At 33.4% G+C, this 19,747-nt stretch overlaps 1 protein-coding gene across 3 annotated transcripts in view; it reads left to right on the forward strand.

Moving 5' to 3' along the window:
• PDE4D_1 (cAMP-specific 3',5'-cyclic phosphodiesterase 4D) overlaps positions 1 to 19,747 on the forward strand; it is a gene marked incomplete at its 5' end in the record, with an annotated part of 193,579 nt that overhangs the window by 161,366 nt on the left and 12,466 nt on the right. For all 3 annotated transcript variants that reach the window (XM_051216755.1, XM_051216756.1, XM_035732328.2), the window contains 4 exons: positions 5,399 to 6,160; positions 9,728 to 9,826; positions 12,450 to 12,611; positions 15,946 to 16,045. In XM_051216755.1, the coding sequence (XP_051065363.1) occupies positions 5,399 to 6,160; positions 9,728 to 9,826; positions 12,450 to 12,611; positions 15,946 to 16,045 (1,123 nt within the window). The remainder of the gene's footprint in view (positions 1 to 5,398; positions 6,161 to 9,727; positions 9,827 to 12,449; positions 12,612 to 15,945; positions 16,046 to 19,747) is intronic.

A 19,747-nucleotide genomic window follows, 5' to 3' on the forward strand; every position in this document is an offset into this window, starting at 1 on the left:
GTAAAATATTTCTCTTATACTTTGCGTCTTCTCACTGGTGTTCAGGTCGCTGTGTAGTTCTAGCCTGCGGGTTTCCAGAATAGCTTAGGAAACGAACATAGCGTTCAATTCGCAAGACTTATCAGTTACAATTAAGTAATTATGTTTATTTACCTATTATATACAATCTACAAAAAGAAAACAAAACAAATTTGATACGTTCACTAACAACCATTTTTACTCTCTTAATAGTGAAAAAAAAATCATTTTTAGTTATCACTTTAAAACATCTTTAAAAGTACACACACACACACAAATATATTTCTACCATTCATTCTTACGTGATATTTGAATTTTAGGTGGAAAAACCTAAAAGTTACATTATTTATTTCCATTAACTTTTCATCATACTTTTACCTCAATGTTCTGGGAAGAAATAATTAAAAAAATTTAAAAAAAAATAAGATTACTTCTTTCTCCCTCCCCCCCCTCTCTCTCTCTTTTCTCATTTTTTTTTGTTTCCTTGGCTTTTTTTTCCAAAAAAACTATACATGATAAATAATCTTTCTTTTATTCTTTATTTCATAAATGTGAATAAATAGACAAGTTCAAAGATATTTCTTTTAATTATAGATTAATAATACCACAATTTAGTCTAATTATCATGATTACGGTCGAATTTTTAAAGTAGAATTTAGTAATATATATATATATATATATACTATCATCATTCTATACTCTATTAGATTTAAACGTTCTGAATTCTTCAATTATATTCATTAGGTTAGTAGGTTATATACACTATTAAATGATCTGAGAACAGAAACTGTATTCAATTATTCAGTTTTTATTTATTTATTTATTTATTTTTAGTTTATATCAATTCACAATGAAAACTTATTTTACGTTACAAATTGATTGATCTATGTTAGACAATTATTGAAAACTAGAAAACATATAATAACTATTTCGTCCTAGTATGAGATCTTTCAATAGTGAACAATCACGACCTCATTAGAGATTAAACTTATAGCTTTTAATATCAATAAACGATTAATGTTAAAGATATAAGCCATTAAAAGTCAGTGTTCCAAGATGTTTACTATGAAATGTGGTCTTGTGTTAAACTTTCGATGGAGTAGTGGATGTGCATTTCTGGATGCTATACTAGGATGAAACAACTCCCGAATGTGTTTTTGTCTATATAAGCATCCAGTGGTAGTGAATTTGAAGTTTAACAGTTTATGAAACATTGTTTCCTTTTTTTGGTTACCTAACTCTACAACGATTAAATAGAAATAGTATGGGTTTTTAGAATTTTTAAATAGCGCATAAAACTTATAATATTTTTTATGCATACATATTTCTTCCTTGTATGCGATTACTTCTCCTTCTGATCAGTTTCGAAATCTTTTAACATCTTATACTGTTCAGAAAGACTAAACATTTATCAATCACTTCTGCTTATTAATGGCTAATATTGAGATGAATTCTTGAAGGCCTGATGTGAGGTTGTGACTCATATAGTTCAACTCTGTCAAAAATGAGATGGTTATCATCATTAATGATACTTTGATGATCTTAACGTTATATCCGGAATCGAATGACGTTTATAAGTATAAACTTCAACTCAACGGTTCAAAGATAAGGTGTTTGCCATGAAACCTACAATCCATAGACTCGATCCCTGACGTTGCTATCGGTTTGCACTACGTTGATGAGTCCCACCTTGATACAACAAAACCCTCCGGTGCTTCATGATTTTGAATGTTTCTTCCGATAAAGTTAACCTATACTGAAAATCAGCCTAAACGTAATTTCGCTTTCACTTGTCTGTAGATAAGGTTTTTATTGATCGGTTATTCAGAAGCTTATTTAGTAATAAAGCACCCGCTTGTAGCTGGTCTTTCGATGTTATGGCTAGGTTTGCATATCGTGATGACCCGACCGTCTGTCATGCCCATTCCTTTAGGATCTCTCATGCTGATCAGATTGTATAGATAGTGATATGGCTGAGCATTGGTACGTTTCTCTCTTCCCATAATAAAAATAAATGGTAGAAAAGGCCGGTCTTTAGTGTTGTACACCTCACCTTACTTTATAAATGTAATACCTGCGTTAAAGTATAAGATGTAAGGGGCAAATACACCAACGATTATTCGCAAGACGTCCTTATATAATCGACTTCAAATACTTGTACTTTGGGTACCGCAGTCAAGGCCACACCTAACCCAGTGCCGACTTTAGCTATCTCAACGGGAAATATCCTCTCGTAATATGATCAGCTAAGAAGTAACAACTATCATCATATTTCTGACTTCACTTGAGATCACCTTGTTCACAATCAATCACTATCTTCATTACCTAACATTCCTTTTACTTCCACTCTTCCTAGCAATAAAGTTGAATAAAATTCAAATTACATTTTTAACTTCCAATTCTATTTCATTAATATGAAAAGGTTTATGATCATTATAAAATATAGAGAACTATATGTAATACAAATGTCTATTTAAAAATTACCTGGTTAAAAGATAACTCAGATCCTACTTATTACACGGAAACATTTCACACGATAATAAATTTGACTATTGCAAAATTTCCACAAGACTTCAGTTTAAAATATTTTTCGTAGGAATACTTTTACTAGATAAACCAATTATCATGTTTACAATCACTTAAAAATGTTGTAGTGAACAGAACACAGGTGGGAACAACCGAATTGTATTTAGCACAAAATTACAGAGTTATTTGTTAAAATAGAAAAACCATATAGTAAATGGTTAATTTGCAAAATATCATTCCATCATATCAAACCAGACTGTTGCTGTTGCTGTTGCTGTAGCACGCACCACAATGTGACATCATACAGAATAGGTTTATTAGTAGTTCATTTAATAGTTTTATTTCGTTCATCTTGAGTTCTAGTATTTCTTCATAAATGCTTTGACATTATATCTGTTCGACATAAATTCTCAATGTTTAGTCTTTCTCATTATCATTACTATTACAATTATTTCCATTTCTTTAAATACTCATCTTGTTAATTTTACGTCATTGTGATGATTTGGTATGTTAACTTCTGCCAAAGAACATGTATGCTCAACTCCTTGTTGATCATCGTTGATTAGTCGTTTGAAGTAGATAACCCTACATAAACTTCGTTATAATGGTGTTACTTTTGACATTTAAATATTTGAAAATTAAATCTAAGGAAATAAATTACCATGAGAAGCTACACTTAACTTTAGGCTTTTTACACTAGAGAAATTCTTGGTGTCATAACCGAAAATTCCATTTATATTACCATTCGCATAATATTTATTTCTCATATGATTCTGAAATTAAAGTTTATAAAATATTTACTGTTGTGATTGTTACTTCTTAACAGCTTATTTCAAAACAAATTCTTAAGCAGTGGAAGATGCATTAGTGATTAATGAGTTAAAAAGCAAGCTTACAATAAGGATGGTGAAGATTTGTAGCTCAGGTGGATTATTTTAATGGAGTTTTGTTCTCTGAGCTACAAATCTTCTGTACCATCTCAAAATCATATATGAGCTTAGTACACTTCTCGTTGTTCGAAAATTGAAGAATTTTGCCAAAATGCAGGTTTCCATGCGTGTCTTCGTTAGCATGTTCTGCATACAATAAGGGTTATATAAAAGCATTATAAAAAAATATTAACTCAGTCAATCATAATCAACACAAAACCTGGTACTTATATACACCGGTTTTAGTTGCCACGTCAGCACGGTAAGATAAAATTATCAAGATAAATACTAAAGTAGCATTAATGGTAGTAAAATGACTAAGCCTACAGTAGATAATTCGAGTACAAAAATTATAAAGCACTTTTACAATTCAAGAGCTAGAAGAATATAATCAGTGGTTAATTTTCATGCATGTCACCTAAAGTCGTTAACTACTGATCGCGATCATAATAACTGCGTAGACCCCAATGAATTGATGTGAACCTACCAATATAACTTCATGGACTGACGCCACGTTTTAGTTTGGCTGCCTCTAGTTTTCAGTCAACTTATTCCTACATCCTTTAAAATTACACATCAAAGAGTAGGTGTAATTAAGCAAGTAACACGTGTCTTAATCACTTCAGTTGATGGAAATTTACAGTTTCATCAACCGATTAGTTATCTTTTCCTAGTTCCCTGTGTTTAACCACAGCACCACTCGATTGGGCGGCACCAACATAAGCCTATGATTAAATACTAGTAACCTACAGATACTACTGTGGTGCGTGCTACTTATACTGACATAAGCAGCATATTACGCGAGTCAGGAATGTAATGTCTGGCAGCAGAAGATTGGGAAGATCAAGAAAGAAAGAACGGGAATAGAAATAAATTACTACAGAGATGCAAGGAAAATGAAGTTCGAGACAATTATTGAACATTTATCATTCCTTTTATGATTCACTCGTATTGCCGCAATCTCATGCTCCAGCTCCTCAATCTTCTCGACACCATTTATCTCCTGCTTTCCGCACCCTACCGGAGCTACTGTTCGTGTCATCAGCTGTCAGGTCACCTTCGCTTGTTCACTGATGTCCATAGGTTACGCTTCGCCTACTAGTTTCAGCTGCTGGGAAACGGTGACAGACAACCGCTCCGTGACTGTCCCCCATATCGTCTTTCCGCCAGCATCGTCCAAGCTGTCATATACACCCTTCGCCCTGCCTCTCAGCAGAGTCCCCAGCACCACCATCTTTGCCTTCGGCTCCTTTACTCCCACCAGCTCCGCCACGGCCTCAAACTCCTTCAGGAAGCCCACCATATCTCCGTCCTCAAATTCCTTCGGCCATGGAATCTTCTTCCTCAGTGGAGGCAGCGACACCAAATGTAGTGAAGGAAAACACAGGTGAGGACAACCGAATTATATTTAACGTATAATCACAGAGTTACTTGGTAAAATAGAAAAACCATACTATAATACCTAATTTGAAAAATGTTGAATAATTGTCTTGAACTTCATTTTTCTTGCATCTCTATACTAATTGATTTCTATTCCCGTTCTTTCTTTCTTGATCTTCCCAATCTTCTGCTGCCAGACATTACATTCCTGACTCGCATCATATACTTCTTATATCAATATAAGTAGCGCGCACCACACTACTACTACTACTACTACCCATATTTCATGATTTTCATTTCTTACCTCCGCACCAATCGAATATTATATTCAGTTACTTGAATAATGTCAAAGTATTTTCCTCTAATAATAATAATAATAATTAATTTTAACTAAATACGTTCATTATGTTTCATTTGATCTAATTATTATTTTAGATCAAAAGCAATTCGTTCCTTACATTGTTGAATAAATATTTCAATGTTCCATTTTATAGCTCAATAGTGACTTACAGTTTCTTTTTTGTTATTTTTTTTTCTAATTATAGTTTAAGAAAATGCTAAATAAAGAATTAAGTCAATTCGCTGATGCTGGTCAAAGTGGCAAACAAATATCCGAATATATTTGTTCAACATTTTTAGATTCAAAAGAAAATGATCCATTAACAACTACAAATCATCCATCTATGATATCACATAATAATACACATGGAATAATGTCGAATAGTATAAATAAAGATATAATAATAAATAATCATGATAATCTTTCTGAAATGAATACATATAAACCTTTAGATAACATAAATAATTCAGAATCAACTGGTATGTATTTATTTAGAACTGTTGAACCCGGTGAAACAATTCAAACAACAGCAGCAACAACAACACTGACTGACATTACTGATGGTGATACAATGATAGCAGTGACTAGTGATAATAACAGTAGTAATATTCCTAGCACAATTAAAAGTACAACCGCAACAATGGGATCTACTATAATGAGTAAATCATTGTCGAAATTATCTTCCTCACTATCAACATTATCATTGAAAATGAATAGTAATGTGAATGTAAATGAAAATACTAATAGTAATGACAATGATAATAATAATAATATAATGATTAAATCTAGTGGAAATTCTCATATCACAATGTCAATCCATTCTTCTGGTACATCACCTCCTCCTCCTCCTCCTCCTCCTCCTCCTCAATCTCATCAACATCATAGTGAATATGATAAAATCCATTATTCACAAACACAAATTGTACCATATGTAATAAATTCAACAAATCCAAAGAAACTTGAAGATGTAAGTTTTCATATTTATTCTTTGGTTCTTTTGTATTTTAGACTATATATATAGTGCAGTTTTCATCACGGATTAGAGTTTCAGCTCAGCAATTATTAGAAAAATTGGAGAGTTCTAGATAGATGTCTTGTTGTAATATAGCACACCTCAATAAAGAAAACTTACGATCTTGTTAAGTGTCACGCGTTGTATAGGTAATGTTATGTCGTGGCTCAAATTACAATGTTTAATTATAATATAGTTAGAGATATTTGATAATAAATGTTGTACCTACGTCCTATACTACCTGGCACTCGTCAGAGATCGTATCTGTAATCTTGAAGGAACTGATGCTCTAAGTGAGATTCAATCCCTCACCGACCAAGTCCATAATATTTAATTATTATTTAAATTTATCATCATTATCTTTATCCTTTTTTATCACTTTTTCCATCCATTAAACCGGAAAATCACTGTGTTAACAAAGCATAATTACAATTGATTAATCACTAATATCACGTTTGTCCAAACCTTCAGTATTGATTATATCCTATTGATCAAGTTCCAAAGTAACCGAACTATTTTAAACGAATCGACATTGAGTGCATTTTATTATGATCTTTACTGTTTGAGATAATCTACAGAAAACTCTGGATCTAGGTTTCGTTCTATTTGATGCTCGTCAGTAAAGTGTATCTTTGACCCAACCCCATAGAGAGTATCGGTTCCCTCTAGATCGCATGTACGGATCCCTGACAACTGCTTACCAGCACGACGCTTAGGTTGAGTTAGATTTCCTACCGACTACACTGCATAATTGTCAGATAAGCAACAGTCTTAAAAAGTTAGAAATCAAATTTATCAATAATCGCAATAAACAATTCACCATTATTTTTAGATTTTGATTAACCGTGTAAATTTACATTAAAAGGTAACAACTTACACTATTTAGCAAAAAACACAACATTACTTTTACAGTACCCGATTCACATTAAAAATACGACAGAAATTACCTAAGCATGAATTCAAGCACTATTCACGTTTATCTGTCATCGTTTTGTCTCCGACAAAGCAGTTTACCGACCAAAGATGTCATTGATATCTCAAGAAAATAAGACCAATTCATTATGATTAATAAAGTAGTTATTTATTCTCAAAGTAGAACTCGACAATATGATCACCGGTTCAATTTGCTATATCACATCAGCACAGTGTCGTACGAGAGTCGTAGAAGTAATAACAGTATCAGTCACAGAAAAGATTAGGTATTGGCAACATACTTTGAGAGAATATGAATCTATCGAACCCACAATGTATATGACATTCTCTAGTTTAATCAACATCAAATCATTTTTATTGTATTTTTAAGCATCCTATACACTAATGATCATAATAATTTAACATAAACAGTTTATAAGCGACACTCATAACTCCCTTCATAGAAATAGCTTTCATTATTTGGATAGTGGTAGCTTTGTAATTGAAACACAACTTTTCATCAGTAAGTTATAAGTTCAAATTCTTTTTTCATTTATTTCACTATGGGCAACCGCATGATTTCACTTGCCCTTACACAATAAAATTATTTGAGTTCAAACACAAGAACTTATATTCGCCAAATAAATCATATTATCTAATGATCATGTTCGTTTTAAGCACTCGTGTACGTGTAAGTAGTAAAGTTCAATGAGCTGTTCAGATGATTTAACCTTAAATATTCAGAATTTTATAGAATGGACTGAACTTAGTTAAATGATCATCAAAACTTGAATATCTATTTCGTATTAATCTGAAAAACTCGGCATGTAGCTCTTCTAGAGTTATTGTCGGTCCCAAGCCCGTATAAAGAAGGAGGGTTGGGCATTGGGTCGACAACGCTATTCCATAAAAATCAACCTAGCTGAAAAACGCCAACCAGATTAAACAAATAAACCATGTAAACTCTGCCCTCCGAGTTGAAGGAAGAATCATGACACCTCATGATGAAAGCCAAAATTCTTCGGAAGTCACGAGGCCGATGCCCCTTCTAACAACCAGAGCAACAACTCTTATATCTATATGAAACGTCCAGAAAATGTGGGAGACCGGGAGGATCAACCAAATAGCTATGGAAATGTGGAGATATAACTCGTCAGTATACGGAATAAGTGAAAACCATTGGACTCAAGCTGGACAGCAAAGTCTAGATACGACAAAGATGCTGCTGTACTCCGGTCATGAAGAGGAAGATGCTCCATACACTCAAGGAGTTACTCTGATGCTGTCCAAAGAAGCACGTAAGGCACAAGAAGACAGCAATTAACAACAGCCGAACACGAATAGAGAAAGTCAAGACCAAGCTGAATATACAGAAGCAAGCAAGCAAATGAAGAAGAGCATTAGAGCCGACAATCAGAAATACATGGAGGACCTAGTAACGACAGCGGGAAAAGCCGTAGGAGAAAGAAGTATGATGTTACGAAGAAACTAGTACAGAAATATACTAAACCAGAGAGACCGGAAAAGGACAAAGAAGGCAAGACAATCACCGAGATTTAAGAACAGAGGAAAATATGTGTAGAACACTTTGAGGAACTCTTGAATAGACCTGATACCAATTCCTAAATACCAGCTGAAGCTCTAAGGTCAGACAATGAAGTAACTACGAGTATGCTTCACGTTCTGGTCAGGAATATTTGGGAGGAAGAACAAGTGTCGACGGACTGGAAAGGAGGGTACCTTATCAAGATACCAAAGAAAGGAGATCTGAGCAAATGTGAGAACTATAGAGGCATCACACTACTGTCAGTATCAGGAAATGCTTTCAACAGAGTGTTGCTGAACCAGACGAAAGACTCAGTAGACGCTCAACTTCGAGATCAACAGACTAGATTCCATGACGATCGATCGTGCATAGACTGAATCGCCACACTACGGATCATCATTGAACAATCATAGATTACGGAAACCACCAAACTATATCACAAGGCAAGCCCTAACTTGGAATCCCAAATGGAAACGGGAAAGCGGAAGGCCAAAGAACACACTGAGTCGAGAATTGGAAGCAGACATGGGAAAGATGAACAGCAAATGGAAAGGACTGCCCAAGAGAGAGTTGAATATAGAGTATTGATGGGCGGCCCATACTCCTCCACGAGGGGTAACAGGCGTAAGCAAGTAAGCAACTAGTCTGAAACTTCTCAGCAGTACGTAGTCACAACTTCACCAGTGGTGGAATGCAAGATCTTTATGCGGTTAAGTGAATGTTTAATTTTTGGACTATTGAGTTACAATTCAATTACGTTTAAATTCCGTTAATTTTTCACTTAAGACTTGAGTATTTTATCTGTTTAGTAACTTCGATGTTGTTAACCCTCAGATCGTTAGTCATTTAGTCAACATCAATGTCATAACCAACATGATTAAATTCTTAACTAGACATTCATAATTTCTCACCTCTTGTAAAATGAATACATTTTTCTAAATAGTGTTTGATTTTACTCTCTCACTCTCCCTCTTTTGTCGACAAATTTAATTCCTTTGTTCATAAATTTTCCAAACTACAACTAATTTGCTCTTAATTCGTTCCTCTATTTTTTTTTGCTTTAGCTTCTAAAAACTTCCCTTGATCTATGGGGTATTGATATATTTGAAGTAGACCAACTTACTACTAATCCACTAACGTGTGTATTTTATAATATTGTACAGGTAGGTTTTTAAAATTTCATCATCTTATTTATTTGTTTATGTTTCAACTGTATTATTTTCATACTAGAGTAGTGGTAGTTCGACAGTTCCACGACCTGATCAGAGAATGAACCCAGAACTTTTGAATCTTTCAATGAATGCTTAACCTTTAGACTATTGAGCCCGCACTGTTACATACCTGTCTAAAAGTTAAGTGAGATCGAAGGACCTGGGTTCAATCTACAGTAGGGTCTAGGATATGCACCACTGAATAGTCTTAGTTCGAAACTGGCCAAATCCATTAGCTTTTATGCCTAGAAATGACTTGGATTTTTGATTGCTTAATGTTAAAATACATGTGTTTTCAACATAATGTTACGTTCAGTTTCTGATAATCTTTACTTTGCCTCCTCCATCTACCCCAACGTAAGCCACTTAAGATTGTGATGGTTCTGTTGAACGAAATTACAACGAACAGTTTTACAGAACAATTTCAGATATTCATGTTTCTCTGTGAATCACTTTAGAAAATCGATCCGCGCATTCTCTATTGTAAGCAGTGTCGTGAGGATTATGATTCTGAGGCTCGTAAATGTTTGTAACTGACTGAGTCGAAAAGCTTCATTGCCCAAAACGCCGGAATAAGGCACCCGAATTCGGTCAACCTTCAAAGCTCTAAAGCACACGAATGGCAGGTTCAAAATGACTGTCCAAACAAAGTGTGTTCGCATCCGAGACCGAAGATTCTGAGTTTGATCCGCGCAGGCGGGCTCCTGATTCTCTGTACTGAGTCCCATACTAGAAAGAAACAGATATTCGGTTCTTCGTGGTTTTCAGTGATGGTTTAACTAAGATCAGTCCGTGGATTAATTTACGAGTACATGTGTTAACCAATAAAAGAACAGTTAGCTTGACAAAAGTCAACTTATTCAGTGACATGAAAAGAATTAATACCAAGTACTTATAAGTAGAACAGTTATAAATAAAAACCTCATGGTCAGCATTTATCGTTAAGGCATACCTGCCATCCTAAGATAACTGCTATACTCTGTTGGACTCAAATTGATGTCACTTGGCTTCACAGTGTGAGACGTTACCATTAATTTATTTTGACCGTGATAAAATTCCTGTAGGACTAAGATATTTCTATTGATTTACCACTGAGTAGTGACCAATTTCACGTTCACCTAGTTCTTAATATTGATTCGATTCTACTAATCAATTTTAGACATAATCACTAATCTAAGTGGCTCAATATTGCTTGAAATGAGCTTTGTTGCCAAATGAATGAAGCAAGTCAACAGGAAACCCTACTTGACCTAGGTTTTGTGCTACCAGGTACTCATTAGAAAGACATAAATGCAATCTATAGTTATAGTACCGATAGGAATAGAAGCAAATTTTTTCCACTTGTCAATACAAATTCTGGAGTTATAATCAATTCACAAGATAATACATTTGAAACACGTTTGTGTCCGGGATTAGACAAATATAATAGCAGTTACTTCGCATTGGTGGATCAACGTAAATTTTTTCTAAGGTGATTTATGTGAAGACACTGGATTATTATTTATCTAGATAGTTATAATAACCATAATAGTGATAATAATAGAACTCGTTTACATAGTAAACGTTTATGTATTCGGCTCTGAACTAGATTATTTGTGTGTGAGACCTAGAGATATTACATAACTGCCCAAATCAATTTAGATGGAGCAGTTTTTTGATCTCACATTGACGGGTGATATAACAAATCATACAAAATCATTAGAAAGAACCTAACTTTGAACCAATCCGCTGGAAATCCGTTAAACCAAATTGTTATGGTCATTTCACTAGTCACTTGCTTCAAAACGTGCTTGATTTTCTAATGATAAGTCAAGACCGGTGGAGTTTAGGTTTGTCGGCAAAGAAACATGTTATCTATAGCACGAGATGGTCATAACGCTACACTGCCAACTGATTAAAATAAAAATTTTACCCTGGATGCCGATTCATAGATTCTAATCGATCCCTCTGACTTATGAAAACTGGCTATATCTAAGCTATCCAAACAGGATTCACAAATGTAAACTAAGATCGATCATAATTCTGTCAAGAACATAAATAACAAGACAATTCAAGCTATAACAAATTAAATTAAATCCTTACTCACTGTACAAGCTTTCTGAACTCACTAACGCAGTCGATAATGCATTTTACGTCCGAAATGAAGGATACTGCGTTCAAGTCCCAATGTGGATTTCAGCACTAGGACACAAGTGCACTCAGCTGACGAGTTCAGAATAAGATGGAACTCTCGTACTAGATCCCATTGCTTATCACAATCCATCTATTCTATAATCCTGAAAGGATTTGTCTCAAAACCTGAAATTCCTAGGTTAGATCCTTAGTGAGGTTGTAAGTACTCACTCTTGGGAAGCTCCATAATAGGATGAAACAGCTGTCTAGTGGCCCCTGAATTTCAATGGTAACCCAACTAAGATCAATCTGTGACGAATACACCTTACAAATTAGGCCAATCTCCACTAAATCCTTTCTACTAAATATTTATCTCTATATAAAAAAAATTATGGCAGTTTCAAAATCTACTTCATTATTTTATCATCAAATATTTGTTTTTTTTTATCATTTTTCTCTACAGAAAAGAAATCTTTTGCAAAAATTTGCTATACCTGAACGTAATCTACTTCTATACATGACTGCTGTTGAAGAGAAATATAACGATAATCCGTATCATAATCGTGTTCATGCAGCTGATGTTGTACAGTCAACACATGTATTATTAAATGCACAATCATTAGAGGTAAACCATAATGTTATATTATCATTATTAATTTTAGTTTATTTATTACGGTTTGTGTGATATATAATGTAGCTCTTCTTAGATGATTAGTTGATTGGTTAATTAGCTTGTTTGAATTGTAAGGCTTTCATTGTTATCTCAACACATACTTTGAAAGCAAAGATGTATGATGGCTAGCAGTGGAATCCAGGATGCAGGTTTCGTCCTATTTGGGGAATTCACCTGCATCGCAGAGTTGATGTTCACTTCGGGAGTCGAACCTGGTACAGTTCACTTCAGACGCCGAGATGCAGATACATCCAGCTGACGAGTTTCAAATATAACGAAACGCACGTCCTGGATTTCTCTGCTAGATACCATCCATCTTTGCTTAGAACTCTTCTGACTTAAAGCGATATCGAAGTAATCCGCACACGATGTACATACATCAATAGGAAACTGATCAATTACAGTCCTAAACATTAATGGAAAGATTCAAACAAACAATACAAAATGAATTTACATACTTTGGAACATAAAAGCGAATAGTATTTTAAAGATTATTTCAAAATCATTAGATTAATTTATTTTCTGATGGTATGATTATCTTTGTCTCTTGGCTTATGTTATCTTCATGAATCTTGACTATCTCATCTTGATTGGGTTTGTTTGTTCATTCGAGTGATCACCATTTACGAGATTGATTTACATTTTGCTGGTGTTAATTAATAAGTTGTAAAGATGTCAACACGCTGACTGATTGTAAATTGACCTAAATGTTATCCTCATTGGGGAAAAAAACTACACTGACGTTCTCCATTTAGCATAACAACAATTTCCTTATTAAATTTGTATCTATAGTATACTCTGCCTACATAGATTTTAGTGTTACTAGTACGTTGTGTTGTTTCACTGTGTTAATCTATGTTTGTGTATGCATAAATGAATTTCAAAATTCAAATATTATCATCAGTAAAGTTTACTTTGGTAACAGCACTTGAAAAATCTTGAATAAACTGAAGTACATGTACGGTGACTTTCTTTACAGACAATTAATATTATCTATGTTAAATATTAAATCTGTTGGTATAAACAGTTAATGTAGATTACTGAAAATTTAGGGTTTACATAATGGACTAAACTTTGTTAAACGATTATTGATGATCAGAAAACACTGAACAGACATTTCATTTTAGTATGCCGCTCCTTAGAAGTGAGTATCCATCACCTCATTGGGCACAGTAATCTAATGTCTTCAGATCTTATAGCATATTCGTAACCCTTAAGCTACCAAGTTGACATCTAGTGATTTACACTTATAACTTCAGTCAATAATATCCAACTATATTCCAATGTTATTTATATGTAACTAACACGGATCCGACACAGTTGAATCCCATTGATCTTTACTTCTCACTAGAACATGAATTACCTATCGAAATTAATCAATAATGTGATCACATGATTCACTTTTATATCAGAAGGAATACGATAGGCTTAATTATTCACCTACATATTGAATTCGATCCCAAATTTTCACATGATTCAAATTGATGTAAGATTAGATTTCTTTCTAAAATTGACTAGGCATTAAATGAATAGAATTGTCTATCAAACCGATGTCCTTCAACAACAAAATAGCTACAACATACATATCAGTTGCCAATTAAATGAGCATGCAAAATTAGCTGTAATTCTTTTTCAAATAAATCAAGTTCATTTTAGTAATTAGATCATCCATTATTAAAATTAAATGAAAAATTAATTTAGAGCTGAATAGTCAGTCAGTCAGCTACAACGTAGAACCAGGCACATATATGCATCGGCTCAAGTTTCCACACCTTATTAGCACAACAAGATGAACACCGAATTCATAGAAGCCTTCACTTCAATGGCGGTAATATATAAAAGAGGGATTGTGTATGAGGATGTAGTACAGGAGGAAAGAATTAGTTCATAGAAAGAAAGATATAAAGCTATTCTAATCTCACAGTTTAAGGGAAGACAGAGAGTGTATGCACCTATGCCATTGTGATCGAGCCATGTCAACTAGAGTCTCCAACCATTGGAATAACTTTAATTGAACCCCGCCTCCCCCCTTCCAACAGTGTTTAAACAGTGAAATTTATCTACACTGATACCTATTAAACTTCCATTTCTAACATCCAATTTTTTATCAAGTAATATTTAATAAATAACGTTATATTATACTGATCACTTAAAATGTGAGTTATCAACATTATCGCACGAATTACATGGTTTATACACAAAGATGGACACTTCTAAATACGGCGAATAGATTAAAGCTTGAACTTCAGCTTAGTCATTTAGATCTTAAGCTCTCACGGTGTGACCTGAGGGTTCAGTTAGATCCCTAGTAGAGTTGTAGATATGCGTTGCTGAAAAGCCACATAAGAAAATGTATCAGCTGTCCAGTACTTCTTGGTTTTCTAACTAAATTCAATCTGTGATATAAATGGTTGGAAGAAGGTTAGGGGCGGCCAAACCAAAACGTGACATCAGTGCTTGAAATCACTAACTTCTAGTCTGAGCCATGTTGTGAGATGCAAACTATTCGGTTGGGGTCCACGTGACTATCGTAACCAATGGTTGGAGACTCTTGGTGACATGGCTCAAAATCAATCACAAAGGCGTCGGTATATACACTCTCTGTCTTCCCTTAAACTAAGAGATTAAAATCGCTTCATATCTTTCTTTCTATGAACTAATTCTTTCTTCCTGTACTACACCCTTATATGCAATCCTTCTATGTTACCACCTCTGAATTAACTACTTTTATGAATCCGGTGTTGACCTTGTTGTGTTAATGAGGTGTAGCAACTTGAGCCGATGCAAATATGTGCCTGGTCCTACGTTGTAGCTGACTGACTGACTGTGATGTAAATGACTTTCATACATGCTCTATTTGAATAATTCCTAATGAGTTGACTGCTTTCCTAACAACTACATTTGATTGATTAAGATCAGTAATAAATTAGTTATAATAATAGGATCCAATCAGTTCAATGTCAATAACATACCATCAGCTATGGTTTAAACAAAATATTTGAAAAAGGAATCTAAGATCTTGTTAAAAAGTTAAGTTTGTTTTCTATCAATTAGAATCCGATCATTTATATCCATTCATAATATGTGATGTTTTTTCTTTAAACAAATATTCATCCTAGTACTTTATTTCCATGTTTTAATTCCCATTGAAATAGATATGTTTATTCTTTGTGTTTCGTTTTGTTTTGTTTTCTTTTTCATGTAATTCTCACTTTCATCTAATATATACATACATCATACATGTCTCTTATCAATTATGAAAATATTATCAATCTTCATTCATCAGTCTGTATTTACAGATTTAGAAATTTTCACAGTACTATTTGCATGTGCTATCCATGATGTCGGTCATCCAGGGGTTACAAATCAATATTTAATTAATACAAGTAAGTTTTCATTTCACGAAAATTTGTTATTATAAATGGGTTTTTTCTTGATGATTTTGTTGGATTCTATGGTTTAAATCAATAATTGATTTTAGTTAGACAATTGCCATAAATCAGGAACACTGGACAGTTGTAACATTCTAGAATGAGATTTCTGAATAATGTACCTTCATCACTGCACCATAGACAGAATTCTGATGCCTTCAAATCTTTCAGTGAACACATATCCTTGAGATTATATGTACATTTCGTGAAACTGTATAATCACTTCATCAATATTATTAATGACTAACCGCCTCCTATCCGACATGTTTAAACATAAATAGTTACGGCTCTTCATTAGAACTCTGGGAATTATTTATTGACGATGAAACTATAAATCATTTATGATTAATTCCTTAATCAATAATTGATATCTCTTTTAAAATGATTAGATAATAAACATTGTTTTTTTTCAAAGATACATTTCATTGTTGTCTGTTTATATGGGATAAGAACTTAAACATTGTCATTATTCAACTTTCTTAATGAATGTGAATTTGAAAAAATAGGATTGGGAAAATAGCTTACTCAAGTCTTCTACTGAATGAAATAAAGTTGATAAACTTATCCTTTATAAAAACAAACATCATTTACTTTTGTATAAACAATAGTTATATTATTAGTCTAAGAGTATATATTTCCCCCTTCTTTTATATTGATATTTGCCAATAAATATGACCTATTCTTGTTGTTATATGAACGTTTTTAACAGATGACTCGATTATGTTTATACTTATGAGCTTATTATGTTGTTGTTTTTATAATAGTCAGGAAAGGAATTATGTATGTGAGTTTCATTCTATTATGGATTTATCAGATAGATAAACTATCTCAATTTCAATATTCTCGCTTAGTTTACTACTCAAAGGTTTGAAGGAATAGATATCAACGTATGAGTTTTAGTGGAAATATTAACATTAGGATAGAAGTATGTCTAGATGAAACGTTCTAAAGATTTCTAAAAAGATTCATCAAATTGTTTAATGATAAAGTACAATCAAATGAAATACATTTGTATTGTGTCATTTGATTGATTTCAACAAACCAATTTATCCTAAGTCGATTAGGTACTATAGAACATCAGTCAATTCCTCAATACCTCAGTAGTGATATCCTAAACTGTGAAACTGAGTGACAAGTGTTTGAATCCTACTGATAGCATCAGATCCTTTTAAGATTGTAAGTACATCTTGCTGATGAGTCGGAACTAGCATAAAACCAATACCAATCAGGGTTTCCTACACAATAACTTTTACCACTTAACAAATCAATCTATACTGGTATATCAGTTAATCAGATATCATTATCATCATTAAATTTCAGTCTTATTCATTGAAATTTAACGATCTGTGAAATTTATCGACTGAATACACCTTTGTTAACCATAAAGGCGCTACCATTGAATTGAACACTTTACATTTACCAATACAAATACTAGAAAGTCTAGTTACTTTAATGATTTCACTGATTGAAATCATCAGTCAATTGAAGCTGGACCACCATGGAAAACCTGGAAGCACTGGTCTAGTTCGTTAAGCGCCTGGGGCGAGACTGATAGGTTCTGGGTTCGAATCTCGTGGGGTGCGGGATTGTGGATGCGCACTGCTGATGAGTCCCGTACTAGGACGAAACGGCTGTCCAGTGCTTCCAGGTTTTCCATGGTGGTCTGGCTTCAATTGACCCATGATTTCAGTCAGTGAAATCTCTAAAAATCTCCACAAACCCCTTCTGACTTTAATGATTGTTTGGTGGTAACTGAAACATTTATGTTATTTATTTTCCCTTCTAAATGAATACATTTGTACTACAGCATTGACTTTTTTGTATAAGTGCCTTGTTATCAGTTTTATTTGTATGGGATTATCTTGTTGAATAAATTATTACATTTAAAAACAACTGTTAGTTAGACATGATCAGTAAGGGGTCTAGTACATATATACATTAGATCAAGTTGTCACATAGCATATCAACATGTTGACATGATATTCATAAGACAAATAATAAAAGAATCGAAATAATACTTGTTGTAATGAACAAATATAATAATGGATTTGATCCTGGTTTGAAATAATAATGCTAGATAAGACTGGTTGCTCGGTCGATAAATTAGATATAGACCGGATGATGTTGTGCCCAAACCGATGATTCACGACCAATAATAGGCCAAACAATAATTTGCTTGACAAAAATACTAACGGTTTATATTGAAAGTGTAGTTATAATATCTGTACAAATTACAGATTGAGATAGTTTATCTTCGCTTGTGAACTAGTCACAGACCGCAACAATACTAATATTAACAATGATGAGAAGTCCTATACTGGGACGAAATGGCTGTTCAGTGCTTCCAGATTTTCAGCGGTGATCAGCTTATAATTTAAGCCCTGAAAATTCCACAATCCTTACGAATACTATGAAAACTGAAGATTGAGGTCTGGAAAGTAGATACAAGTCCCACGGATAATAGATACAAAAGTAATACAATCATACAAGAAGTTATCAGAATACATTGTTTTCTTTAAGTTTAAGCTGAAAGATTCCAAATGAGTTATTTTCATGGTTAGGCATTCGCCCCAAAACTTGAAAGTTCTGGATTTAATCCCGGACGAGGTTGTAAGTTGTCACTGTTAACCAATCCTACACTACGATAAGATAGCTGTTCACTGATTCCTAGTTTTCACTGGTACTGTAGTGGGAGCTACTTATATCCACATAAGTATTATATAACGATGATCAGGGATAGAATGTATTTCAGTAAATCAAGAAGGAAAGGATGGGAACGGAAAGTAATTGGTATGAAAATGCACGAACAATGAAATTTGAGACAACTGATTGATATTTTGCAAATTAACTATTCACTTTATGGTTCTCAGATTTCAGTGAGATATTCTGTAACTTTGTTCTCAAATATGTCCGCTTGTCCCCACACGTGTTCTTGTTCACTACAGTACTTCCAACTGATATCAACTTGGGACGAATACAAACTAAAAGTTAAAACAGTCTTTATAAAATCTCTTCAACTAGAAAGAAAAAATCACTAGAAATTAGTGACCATTAAACAGTTCTTTTCTCTTCAATTATTTAAAATTAACAAATAATTTATATTGTTGACCTTAACTCATTTTTTATGTGGCTTAGCATAGCCAAAGTGCGCGATAAAACTTTTTCAATAGTTGAGATCATGAGATAATTGAAGCTAGACACCACTATGGAAAACCTGAAAACATTGAATGACCGTTTCGTTCTATTGTGAGACTCCTCTTTGGCAATGCACATCCATGATCCCGCCTCGCGGGATTCCAACCCCTTCTGATAATATAATTCTTTATCAAAATAAAATATAATTATAAATTTTCCTATTGTACTACACTGGTCTGTTATTATCATTATTTTTTTCTTAAAATATTATCATCATTTAGCTCTTATTTTATGAATTCCAAATGTTACTATCGGATGATTTAATTCATCCTTACACAATGTGAATATAGTTCCTCTCTGACTGATTATACAGTTTCCAGCTGTTTATGTCTTACATTAGAAAAATGCATAATTATGCTAATAGACCAATCATAAATTATTATTACTATCATTTTCATAATAAATTAACGATCTCAGCAAATTGATAAGCTCTATATAAGAATGTAGACAATACTTACTGAT

This window comes from Schistosoma haematobium, chromosome 6 (genome assembly GCF_000699445.3).
Source record: "Schistosoma haematobium chromosome 6, whole genome shotgun sequence".
Taxonomy (NCBI): domain Eukaryota; kingdom Metazoa; phylum Platyhelminthes; class Trematoda; order Strigeidida; family Schistosomatidae; genus Schistosoma; species Schistosoma haematobium.